Source organism: Coptis chinensis, chromosome 5 (genome assembly GCF_015680905.1).
Source record: "Coptis chinensis isolate HL-2020 chromosome 5, ASM1568090v1, whole genome shotgun sequence".
Taxonomy (NCBI): domain Eukaryota; kingdom Viridiplantae; phylum Streptophyta; class Magnoliopsida; order Ranunculales; family Ranunculaceae; genus Coptis; species Coptis chinensis.
In genome coordinates this window covers 5,363,597-5,376,781 of record NC_141460.1, presented here as the reverse complement: position 1 = coordinate 5,376,781, position 13,185 = coordinate 5,363,597, and the positions used below count along the sequence as shown (strand labels likewise).

Genomic DNA, 13,185 nt, shown 5'->3' with positions numbered 1-13,185 from the left:
TTAGTTGTTCTCTGGCGTTAGTTTAATGCAATTGCATTCAGTTTTCGATTTCTAGTTAATTGCTTTTTGAGTTTAGTTTATTGCATTTGCATAAAGTTTTTGATTTTCCGTTAATTACTCTTTGAGCTTAGTTATGTATTTAAATCCAGTTTTTGATTTTCTTTTAATTATCCAATGTGGTGTGTAATACCAACTTCTACTGATCTATCTATAGTGTCTTTCCAAACATGACATAAAAAATAAATTATGTTTGATTTACTATGTTGGATCATCAAAGACTATCTAGTTCCCAATTTTCCGTTAATTATTTTTTAAATTATGCATGACTCACTATGTGGAATCTGCAAAGATTATCTACGAACGGCTGTTATATTAATTATTCTAAAAAATATTTGCAAATATGCAGAACTATTATATATTAATATTATATTTGTCATTTATCTAAATTTCTTATAACGTGAAAACCTTACTCTTCATTAAAAAAAAAACTTACATTTGATAAAATCCTTCAATTTCATTTTGTTGTTTAATAATAAAAGTTTAATTGAAGTTTTGTGAGATTGCCTAATAAGGCGAAGTTCATAAATATTGAAGCTACTTGAATAGCAAGAAGTTACCAATCATACAGAAAGAGATAAGATAAACACAATTTTAAATGCAAAACTATACTTATCGAGACATTCTCACAACATATAATCCAACTATGTTTTGAGGTTAGTTCAATACATTTGCATACAGTTTCTGATTATCCTTTATTTATATTTTGATTTTGAGGTTAGTTCAATGCAGTTGAATCTAATTTTTGATTCCCGTTATTTATTTTTTTAGGTTAGTTCAATGCGGTTGCATCTAGTTTCTGATTTCTCGTTAATTATTATTTACAGTTAGTTCAATACATTTGCATCCAATTTTCAATTCTCTGTTAATTGTTATTTGAGGTCAGCTCAATGTATTTGCATCCAGTTTCTGATTTCCAGTTAATTATTCTGTGAGATTAGTTTAATGCATTTGTATACAGTTTTTGATTTCTCGTTTATTATTTGATAAGGTTGCATTTGCATTTAGTTTCCGATTTTTCGTTAATTATTGTTTGATATTAATTTAATGAATTTGCATCCAGTTTCCAATTTCCTATTAATTATTTCTTGAGGTTAGTTCAATGCATTTGTATCCAGGTTTATTTTTAAGATTAGTTCGGTCGCGGTTCGGCGTAGGTTTTCAATTTCCCGTTAATTATTCTTTAAGATTAGTTCCACGCATTTGCATCATGTTTCCAATTTAGAATTAATTTTTCTTTGAGGTTAGTTCAATGTAGTTGCATCCAGTTTTTGATTTTCCATTAATTTAATCTTTGAGGGTTAGTTCAATGCATTTGCATCCAGATCCGATTTCCCGACAATTATTTTTTTTATATTAGTTTGATGTATTTGCATTCAAGTTTTGATTTTTCGTTAATTATTCTTTGAGGTTAGTTTAATGCAGTTGTATCCATATTTCGATTTTCTATTAATTACTTTTTAAGATTAGTTTAATGCTTGCATTTGCATCCAGTTTCCGATTTTCCGTTAATTATTTTTTGAGGTTAGTTCAATGCAGTTACATCAAATATATATATATATATAGTTTTGCTCTAGTAAGGACTTCCCGGATAAAAAATCTTCCGGACTAAACAAATTCACGTGATTTTTTTTCTCTCTTTTCTCTCCACTTTTTTCTCCAACCCCACTCTTTCTCTCTCCTCACTCTCTACTTTATTGATTTTCTTTGACCCCACACACTCTCTTTCTCTCTCTCCTCTCTCTCCACTTTATCAAACAATTTCACGTATTCTTTTTCTCTCCTTTCTCTCCACTTTTTTCTCCAACCCCACCTTTTCTCTCTCCTCTCTCTTTACTTTATTGATTTTCTTTGACCCCACACACTCTCTTTCTCTCTCCACTTTATCAAACAATTTCACGTTACTTTTTTTTCTCTCTCCTTTCTCTCAATTTTTTTCTTCAACCCCACATTTTCTTTCTCCTTTCTCTCCACTTTATCAAACATATCACGTGACTTTTTTTCTCTCTCCTTTCTCTCTACTTTTTTCTCCCTTCCGACCCTACACACTATTTCTCCTACTTTTATGAGTTTATCACTTCCAACCTTGTATCACTTCTCACCAGGCAGTAGGCACACTCTCTCACATATCTCTCAGTGAAATATTTTGCATACCGTTCTACTCACTGATACTTTAGTATTTGAGTTTGACGCCATGGACGACCCTCCATCTGTGATGGACGTAGAAGTATTTGATTTTGAAGGACCTTTCAGTGAAGCAAAATCCTCGGGACATCTTTGAAATCAATTTTGTAAAATCTTATATTTCGGATCTTTTTGATATATGGATCCCTCTTCAATGAAAATTAGCTCAAGCATTTAATAATAATTTATATAAGTACTTTCCACAAATTCTCCACCCAATGTTGCTCTTATTTTATGTTGGCATTTTTATTCTTTGAATGTTGAAACCTACCTTCTTGTTTTGGATACTTTTGCTATTTGTTTATTCAGAATTCCTTTTTATGAACTATGTCTTTTCGGGAATCTTTGGAAAAGGACTTGTTACAAAGGGCACACAAGCGATTGGGGGTCAATGAATTCGCCTTTGAATTCTCGAAAATGTGTATTGGCAACTTCTTCGGACCTCGAACTTCGATCCTCGGATATTTTATGTTTGGCGGTATGTGCACGGACATTTGGAGACAAGAGCACTAGAAGGGATTTGGTTAAGTTGCTTTTGTATGTTTTGGTACAGATAATAGGATTATGAAATGTGACTACGGTAATTTTGAGAACTATGAATGTACTTTGGGAGAAATGATCATTTATTCCATAAGTGCATTGGTGTGACCTGAAGGCTTGAAAGTTACGTAGGAAAATGAAAATTGACATGAAAAATGCATGCCATTACTGAAGGCACATCCGAAAATTAATCGAAATGTCCATATTGTCGATTCGGATATTAGATCCGTGTAATACAACAAAATTATAAGGCATCCGATATAAGTTCCAAGTAACTCGAAGTTTAGTATTGAAGTTACGCTCAACATCCGATATATGACGAAAACATCAAGCACATTTGTTTATTATGGTGTTTCAAACCCAATTTCTCCAACAATTCTCACCCACTTCTTGTCTAACTGGGATAGCCTCTTCATTAGATTAGTATAGAACCCGGTTCAAGATTACAATATTCACTCAATTTAGAAGAGTTTGTCCGTTTTTGCTTTGCTTGTCTATGTTTTCGCTTTTGCCTAAGGTATGGCTTCTTGTTTCATATTGATGGGTTTTATCTCAATGTACTTCAAAGGGCAGATTTTTAGGATTTGGGATCAGATATTGTACCAACCGATTTATGATCCGGACAAACTCCTTATAACTTTATAAGTTATGTTGCTTGAGTTGTCTCCTCTGGTTTTGCAGGTTGCTAAGCTAGGCGTATTGTATGGATTTCAGATTGGAGGGGGAAAAGGTGTGGGACTACAACTGTACTCTTGGTGTGGAACTTTTTGTGACACCAATTTGTGCTGTCAGAAACTTATGTCAGAAACAGTGGAGCAATTCAAGGAAACAGTGAATAGTCCTTTGGTTGGAAACTTCCAATCAAATTCTTTAACAAACTTGTACCGAGAACTAGCTGAAGGTCATTAAAAGTTAGAAGTTTAAAAATTCATTAGCTTTAAAAAATAAAATAGAAACACCTCAATTCATATACTAAAGAACAGTGCTAATTCTAGTTACGAACCCCATTTAATTTACTGAAGAAAAAAAACTACTAACTACATTTCACAAATGGATAGCGCCACCAGTTCACTATATAGTCCACTCAAGGCAAGCGTTCAACTTCTGTAGAGGCTGACGAGTTACCACCACCATCAGCCGGACTTTGAGTGCCAGTTGAACCTATAACATCCAATATTAAGCTCAGTACAAATAAAAATAAAAGAGTACGTATTAAATAAAAATAGTAAGCAATCGAAAATTACCAATCAACTTCGGACAGTTTCTTTTGTCATGTGATTGCCCAGTAAGTCCACATCCGTTACAACGCCTTAGTTGACTTGCTTGAACCCGTGCCTTCTCTTTTCCCCCTTGTAATCTATGTTTTCCACTGCCTTTTGCTTTAACAGGATTTGGCTCATTCAAAGTCACATGTCGATGCGTTTTTTCTATTGGAGAAATTCCAACTCCTTTAATAGCCAGCACTTCCTTAATCTTTTCATGTACCACTTTCAAATGCTCTTCATATACTTCACTTGCCTCTTCACAAGCTACAGCGTCATCAAGTACCCTTGAAGTAAGATGAGATAATTTTGTGTGCCTCAACAACATAAAGTCATTGTTACTATTTTCTTTCACCTCTTTCCCACTATTTGATATTATTTCTTCCAATTTTGTGTCTTTCCTCCATCTACTCAGTATATAAGCATCCGGCAAGTAAACAATTTGTCTAACTTTCAAGTAAGCCAAAATGTGTCTACAAGGAATTCCTTCAAATTCAAATTTCTTGCAGTTACATGTAGCAAAATTTAGAGCCATATCATATACAATTTTCCGCGGTCTAGAATCTCTTGCACTTGGCCTTTTCACCATGTAGACAACCTGCTTTTCATTTTCTACCGAACTTTCAATAAAATACTCCAAACTCTCCCACAACTCATTCTGAAATCTAAGAAAAATAGACAATGTATAAATAGCTGCCATCTGCTTCTCCATAGAAATTGGGGTTTTCATCACGGGTCGCTCATTGCTATCAACATGATCAGCTTGCAATTCTTTATGACGCTGGTATTCAAGTGCCCTATTAAATCGCGTAACAAATTCATTTAAAGAATTTTCTTTAGAGACATACCTCTTGAAAAATGCATGTGAACTTTCCGCCCGTTGACTACTTGACATGCCGGCAGCGAAAATGTGTTTCACAAATGACGGAACCCACTTGGACCGCATACCATACAATGCAGCTAACCAAGTGTTATCTTTTAGTTCGCTCTTCCCTATTGTTTCTTGCCACATTGCCTCAAACTCTCCCCAGACTCTGTATTCCAAATGCATTTTTGAAACGCAGTATAGTGATCTCTATAAATGATTGCATCTAATTTTTCAGAAAACTTGTTCAGAATATGCCAAATGCAGTATCGGTGATATGTATTTGGATGAGCTTGAGCAATAGCTTTTGACATAGCAGGGTCTTGATCGGTGATAATCATTTTGGGAGGGCCAACTGACATTACTTCCATCCATTTTTGGAGTAGCCAAATGAATGATTCTGTCGTCTCGTCACACAGGAATGCACAACCAAATATTACAGTCTGACTATGTTTATTCACCCCTACAAATGGTGCAAATATCATACCATATTTATTGGTTTTGTAAGTTGTATCAAACACTACTACATCACCGTAAAGCTTGTACGCCCTTATTGCCTTTGCATCAGCCCAGAAACAATGAGTTAACCTATTTTCTTCGTCGATCTCAGTTTTAAAAGAAAATAAAGAATTTTTTTCTTGCTCTGACAAAAAATATTCTATCAATATCTCTGCATCATGCCCATCTACTAAGCTCTATGAATCTCTAACAAAATTTCTAAAGTCTTTTTCTGTACAACCAATATTTTCTATTCCACCCGCTTCCATTGAAAGAATACTAATTTGCTGGTTTATAGGTATATTAGCAGATGATAAAAGATTAGACAATGACTTTTTTGTATCAGATACGCCATGGTGAGATCTCAACAGATGTACTTTATGAGGGGTTGAAAGTGAGTGGTTGTGGACCTCGATAAATTGGTTGACGCTGTAACCTGACTTCAATTTATTCTTCAAAACTGACAATTTTGCCTTGCAACCCTCACGAACAATCCCCCGTCGCCTTTTCTTTTCTCTCTTATTTTTCTGTTTAGGGTTTCCCTTCTTTGAAACAATGAAGACTCCTTCCTAGTTATTTCATTGCCTTCTTTATCATTCTTAGTAGAATTACATTTTCAGATACTAAATCCAAACCCACTTTTGCATAAGTGTTGTAAAATTCATAAGCTTCATCCAAAGAGTGAAATTCTTGTCCTATTTTTAGGTTTGCAATCTTCTTTTACTTCGGGCATATAAACCATATCGATCGTTTTCTTCTTCATCTGAGTCCAAATGTTCAAACTCCATATCCATTCAATAGATGCTACACATATCAATTTCAAAATATGAGCAGCATTATAATTAGTTGGTATTTAATAATAATTCTTAAGAAATTAAATGTATATAAATTGAGCATACCACCCAATATGTTAAAAATGGAATATAATTAATTAACATTTAATAATAAAAATTTGAGAAAAAAAAACAGGGAAAAAATTGAGCTTACTTGTGTATTGATGCTGAAAAGCAATAGTATAGTGTTGACTATTTTGTTCCACGTTGGAACACTCTTTAAAAAAAAAAAAAAAAAAAAAAAAAAAAAAAAAATTCTATACATCTGCATTCGACATGGATGCATCTCTAGATGTTTTGGATCATCCAGTTTTGAACCTCATATATTACATGCTTGCTGAGATTCTACCTTCAGCACTAGTTCTATACATCTTGTTGAATCCATAACGGTTGCAACTCTTGTTGGTGAATTAGAGAAGATTGATTGTTTACGTATTCCTGTATTGGTTTGTGGGGATTTCAACTCTCTTCCGGGAAGGTTATTGCTTCCTTTTAACTATCAATAAAGTTCTTATTTTGAGATACTTATTTCAGTTGCTAAGCACCGATCTACCTTCACCGCCCCCTTTTCTGTTTGTGGATGTACCTCATCTAAGTGGCTGAACATTTTATCTTGTCTTACAGTTTCTTGGTTCCTTTACTGACATAATATACATGAACGTGTACTGTTCTAGTTCTATAGTGCTGCTCATGATCTCCTACTCAAAACAAAAGTTGATCTTAATCTTATCGATTTGGCAAATGATCCCCTTGGCGTCTGTAGACGTATGAAGCTTTCACATGACATGCCTCTGGTGACTAGGAACATTAGATTACATATCTTACACAGGACCTTTGAATTTTGGGGTATGAGTTTTGGGATTTGTTGAACTGTCGACGGGATTTGGTTGTGCCGTTTGGGGATTTGGTTGTGCCGTTTGTATGATGGGATTTGTATGATGGGATTCGGTTTTGCCGTTTTGGGGTTTGTTCTAAGGGAGTTGGGATTTGTTGATTTCGGGATTTGGGTTTTGTTCGACTGGATTTTTTGAGTTTTTGACGGGATTTGGCTATGAGAGGGAAGAAAAGTTTTGCCCTCTCGGTTGCTTCTTCTGGGTTTAATGACCCAACACCTAAGAAGCGTGTTCACTGTCCTTTCCAGGGTCGTCATGGATGCACCAATGGAGTAAACAGTAATGGATTTACGGTTCCCTATATTTTCACGCATTTCGATAAACAACACATGGATTGTCAGTTGAGTATCGGCGAGTGGTAAGGATGAACTTAAGGAGGATCGTGAACTTTTTTTGTCACTAGAGGATTCCTTAAAGTCATTAGACAAATGGATTTGTGGCATTTGTCTTTGCATCCACGCATTTGGTATACCATGTCGTCATCCAGATGATACCATACCACCACCTGTTTTGATGGAGAATGGGGAACCCAAATGTATCATTGTGGGTATACCACAACCACACCCTAAGCCCAACACTACAGATCTTACACCCACAATAGAGAGGGGTGACGATAATACCCCTAATCCGTTTGTTGCTGCGTCCTCTCTTGATGAGACGTTACTTGATAGGGCATTCAGTATACCTTTTCGTACTGTGAAAAGTATACCACGTGCTTGTCGTTTGGCTTTCTCTGGTGCACTGAAATCTGCTCTTTGGGATATTTCGGCTGATCCTGGTTCAATTATGCCTTGGGTTCGTCTCCTTCTTCTGCCACGCTGTACTCTGCAAGTTTTTCAACCACAGAATCGTCAGGAACGTCGTTCTGGTACTAGAAAAACCTTCGCCAGAAAAAAGGTTCTCCATGCTTTGACGACATGGAATGAGCACGGTGGGATGTTCCGTCTCTTGTGCGTAATAGAGCCTCCTTCAATCCAGCCACCACGAGAGATCCGTCCCTACCGAATGTGCACCGATGCTTGCGAAAGTTTCGATGGACATTTTGTCTGCAGCGGTAAAAGTGTTGTCATCATCGGGGAGTTGCCTCCAATCTCGCGGAGACTATATGTGCATTAGAGGAGAAGCACCGATCGACAACCACCTGTAAGACCATCTACTCCTTTTCTTTGAGCCTCCTTTAGTGTGGTAGAGAGAGACACCCTAATAATGTCATGTATCGTCATTTCGAAAGGTACTTCTTGTGGTCGTGATGGTCTTCGAGCTCAACATTTGTTGGATGCCATGAGTGGTGCCGCAGCAGCCTATATCGTCCCGATCCGCTAGATGCATTGACCCCGTGGTGAATCTTTGGTTCTGAGGGGACGATGTCCACGGCCGTTAGCGAATTCATTGCTAGTGCTCCGCTTTACTCCACTTCTCGCCGGATAAAAGATTCGGCCCTATAGGCCGTGGGGATGGTTTGGCGCCGCTTGGTCTCCAAGATTGCAATGAAAGGAGTTTCCAAAGATGTGGTAGGGTACTTACGGGATTTTCAGCATGGGGTTGGTGTTTACGGTGGAGCGTAGGCGATTTTGCTTATTTGTCAACCGTATAGTTTATGCTAACAGGGATGATACTTCTCTTTCGATGCTACTTGTAGATTTTCAGAATGCTTTTAACATGGTTGATCGGACTACCATGTTAAAGAGGTTCGTGATCCATTGCCCGACTATTGCCCCTTGGGTCGAAGTATTTGTATTGTCAACCCGCGAGGTTATATTTAGGGGACGGCTACATATGGTGCGCATCGGGTCCAACAAAGGCGATCCTTTGGGTCCCCTTCTCTTTGCACTAGTGTTGCATCCCCGATTCTACGGATCCGATCCGGTTGTCGGGTTATTACTACTGAGGCTTGGTACCTAGATGGCGGGACTCGATCGGAGATCTGTAGCAGTGGCGGCGGCTTTGGGTATTATTCAGGAAGAAGGACCTTCTTACGGGTTGGTTCTTAATGTGGCTAAAAACCGAGATATTTTGGCCATCACGGATCCACGCCGCTTCACTCCCGGTCTCTTTCCTTCAGATTTGTCTCGGCCTCCAGGGTTAAGTTGCTTGGAGTGCGGCGGTCAAGATCGATTCATCCTTTGTCATGGGCCTTGCTCGCAAGCGTGTTGAAAAGGCTATGAGTTTGATGGACCGTTTAGCTATTTTGGAAGATCCACAGTGTGAGTTAGCGCTTTTACGAGCTTGTGCTGGGCTTTCTAAGCTGGTCTTTGCGATTCGTACTTGTCCACCAGCTCTTTTCGAGAGGCGGCTAAGACTTTTGATCGACATCTCCGCAGTTGTTCTCCGTGGTATGTGGTTTCACCGCCCCGGCCGGTGATTTGCGGTGGCATCTATCGACACTCCCATTACGTCACGGGTGGGTTAGGTATTTATTGTGCCACTGATGTCTCTACTTTTGCTTTTGTGGCCTCTCGTTGTCAGACTTCTGAGCTTCAGAACCACATTCTTAGGAGTTGTGACACAGTGCTTGTGGATGAGATTCTTGATGTTGCTAGCAGTGCATTGAGTCTCTCTCTACCCGATTTTAATGTTAACTCTCTTGCTGTGAATGCTACCGTCCCCTCAAAACCACAAAAAGTTTTGGCGGAAGGCGTTTTTCTGAAGTAAGATGGTTCTTCGGTCTTGAGAGGGAGTTTGTGTTATCTACTCGTCGGAAAGCAGTTATTGGATGCTTGCAGTCAGAACATGCAAAGGATTTTCTACTGGCTATTCCGATGGAGGGACTTGGACAGCGTATGTCGCCGGTAGAGTATCGTTCTATTCTTCGATACCGTCTCATGATTCCTTTGTACTCTGATGGTGGTCTATGCCCTGTTTGCAAAAAGAGTAGACTAGATGCTTTCGGGGACCATGCAAAGACATTGTAGGTATTTCCTGGTTTCAAATACCGACATGATCATGTCGAGATATTTTATGTGATGCATTTTGGAGGGCTGGGGTACAAGTGAAGAAGGAAGCTCCTGTAAATTTCCTCACTGATCCCAATGAGGGAAGATCGACACTTCGGCCTGCAGATGTATTGGTCTACAGTTGGTCTGAGGGAAGGCATGCGTGTGTTGATGTAACTGGAGCCTCTCCGTTGGTAGGGCTTGGGAATGGAGTCTTTGAGGTGGGAGAAGCCGCTAATAGAGCAGCGGCAGGGAAAATTGAGAAACACGAGGAGGCTTGTAGAGCTAACCAGCATTGTTTCATTCCTTTCAGTTTTGACACTTTTGGTTTCTTGGCCCAACAGTCTGTTGAGCTCCTTAAGAGATTGCAGAAAGTTATGGACTGCAATGTAATGACAGCTGGTTCCAACGAGTTTGTATTTAGGAGAATAGGATTTGCCATCCAGAAAGGACTTGCGGCGCAGCTTGTTGCACGCTTGTCCTAACTATTTGTAAAACTCGTTATCTTTATTGATAAAATTTCCACTTTAAAAAAAAAAAAAAAAAAAAAAAAAAAAGTGTGGTGGTGATATTGAGGTGAGTGTGAAGGTAGAGTCGGAAGTTGGGAAGTGTAGAAAAAGAAATTAAAAGATAGAGAGGAGAGAGGCGTGAGAGAAAAAATTGAGGAGAATGAAAAAGGCACGTGAAATTGTTTGATAAAGTGGAGAGAGAGAGAGAGAGAGGAGAGAGAAAGAGAGTGTGTGGGGTAAAAAAAAATCAATAATGTAAAGAGAGAGGAGAGAGAAAATGTGGGGTTAGAGAAAAAAGTGGAGAGAAAGGAGAGAAAAAAAGTACGTAAAATTGTTTGATAAAGTGGAGAGAGAGGAGAGAGAGAAAGAGTCGGGTTGGAGAAAAAAGTGGAGAGAAAAGAGAGAGAAAAAAAATCACGTGAATTTGTTTAGTCCGGAAGATTTTTTATTCGGAAAGTCCTGACTAGAGCAAAAATGTATATATATATATGTGTGTGTGTGTGTGTGTGTGTGTGTGTGTGTGTGTGTGTGTCATAATTATTGTGGCTAGAATTGTGATTTTTGGAATCCTTAATTATGAATAAATGTTTAAATCCCATTGTGGATGACGCATCAAATCGAAAGGGTTTTAGGAAAATCGTTTTCGGTGGAAACTATTGTTTTTAGCAATTTAGTTTTTTGTCTCATATATTTTTTTTTAATAATTAGCTATATTGTTTAGGAAAAGTTGGAGACTGTGTGACACTCTAGATGAGATTATTTTTTCATAATTAGTTATAGTGTTTAGGAAAAGTTAGAGACTCTCTAAAACTTTATATGAGATTGTTTTCTTATTTATATTCTACTTTTTTATAAATAGTAATAGAGTTTAGAAAAAACTGGAGTTCCTGCGAGTGTTCCAAAAAAATAGATTGGTGAGGGTATAACTATAATATATATCTAAGGAATTGGAATATGTCATAATTATTGTGGCCGTAATTGTGATTTTTTGAATCCTTAACTGAATAAATGTCTAAATCACATAGTGGATGACACATTAAATCGAAAGGGTTTTAGGAAAATCGTTTTCGGTGGAAATTATTGTTTTTAGCAATTTAGTTTTTTGTTTCCTATTTTTTTTTTCGTAATTAGCTATATTGTTTAGGAAAAGTTGGAGATTCTGTGAAACTCTAGATAAGATTGTTTTTGTCGTAATTAGCTATAGTGTTTAGGAAAAGTTAGAGAGTCTGTGGAACTCTAGATGGGATTGTTTCCTTATTTATATCCCACTTTTTTATATTTAGTAATAAAGTTTAGGAAAAACTGGAGTCTCTATGAGGGTATAGCTATAATATATATTTAAGGATAAAGATAAATATTTGTTTCCTATTTTATCTCCCACTTTTTCTTAATTAGCCATGACACATGGACACTCTAGAAACGCTTTCTCAATTGAAGATGGTAGAGCTAATAATATATATATATATATATATATATATATATATATATATATATATATATATATATATATATATATATATATATAAATCCTATTTTATCTCATACTTTTTCTTAATTAGCCATGACACGTGGACACTCTAGAAACATATAAATCCTATTTTATCTCCTACTTTTTCTTAATTAGTCATGACACGTAGACACTCTAGAAACGCTTTCTCAATTGAAGAGGGTAGAGCTATAATATATATATAAAGACTAGTGTTTGAGCCCGTTCGTTGAACAGGGGGACTATATTCATAAAATTGTTTTGATTATTTTTAATATTTTTTGAATTATTATGTATTAAAAAAATTTAACTATAGAATACTTTAATGATTTGTAAAAAGGGCGTTGAGGCATAATAATATAATATTAATAAAAGGAAAACATAGCTAAACAAACATAATTAATTTGATTTATGACCAAACCATTGACAAATCTTAAAATTTAAAAGTATAATCTATCTTTCTTTCATGCACAAATTCAAATTGGAAAAGTCATTGAACTCTTAAAATTTAACTGTCGACGACACTTTTTAATTGATTATATTTTGACAACCAATCATTTTTTCCCTAATTTACACTTTAATTCATAAGCGGAACATGTTCAGTTCACATTTTGTGAAAAAAGAATTATTTTTATTTTTAAATTATTTACTTAAATTGCATAAATTGGCACCTTTCCAGAACGGAGATTGTTATCATATAATTGATTTTTTTTTATCGAATTATTATGTACCAAAAAGTTTTAGCTTTTGTAGTAGCCGTTTTCATAGATGGAACATAACATGTATTGGGCCCAGAGAATAGGCCCAATACCATACTATGCCCCATGAAGTGAACCTAAGAGAGGGATATAAAAAGAAAGAGAAAAGAGGAGAGAAAGAGGGAGCTCATAATGGAGGCAGAGAGGGGTGAGGAAAGAGAGGTGAACTATGGCGGCTTGATCCCGAAATGGGTACGTAGGCAACCTAATTGGTGCAGCCGATCTAAAATAAAGCGGGAGTACGAGTAAATTTAGAGGTCGCGGTAATTGGATGCGACAAATGGCGCCGTCTATGGGGACCATAGACTCTGCAACAAGTCTCACAATCGGATGAGGGGAGGATATGTCAGTATGTCACAGAGCAGCA

General features: G+C 36.8%; 1 protein-coding gene across 1 annotated transcript; it reads right to left on the bottom strand.

The window, feature by feature from the left end:
• Nucleotides 1–3,865: 3,865 nt before the first annotated feature.
• On the bottom strand, nt 3,866–5,094 carry LOC147496377 (protein FAR1-RELATED SEQUENCE 5-like). The gene is made up of 2 exons (XM_086562564.1): nt 4,026–5,094; nt 3,866–3,942 (listed from the first exon to the last, which is right to left on the bottom strand). Exons 1-2 carry the CDS (start codon nt 5,092–5,094, stop codon nt 3,866–3,868), a joined length of 1,146 nt encoding a protein of 381 aa, XP_086418690.1.
• Nucleotides 5,095–13,185: the final 8,091 nt, after the last annotated feature.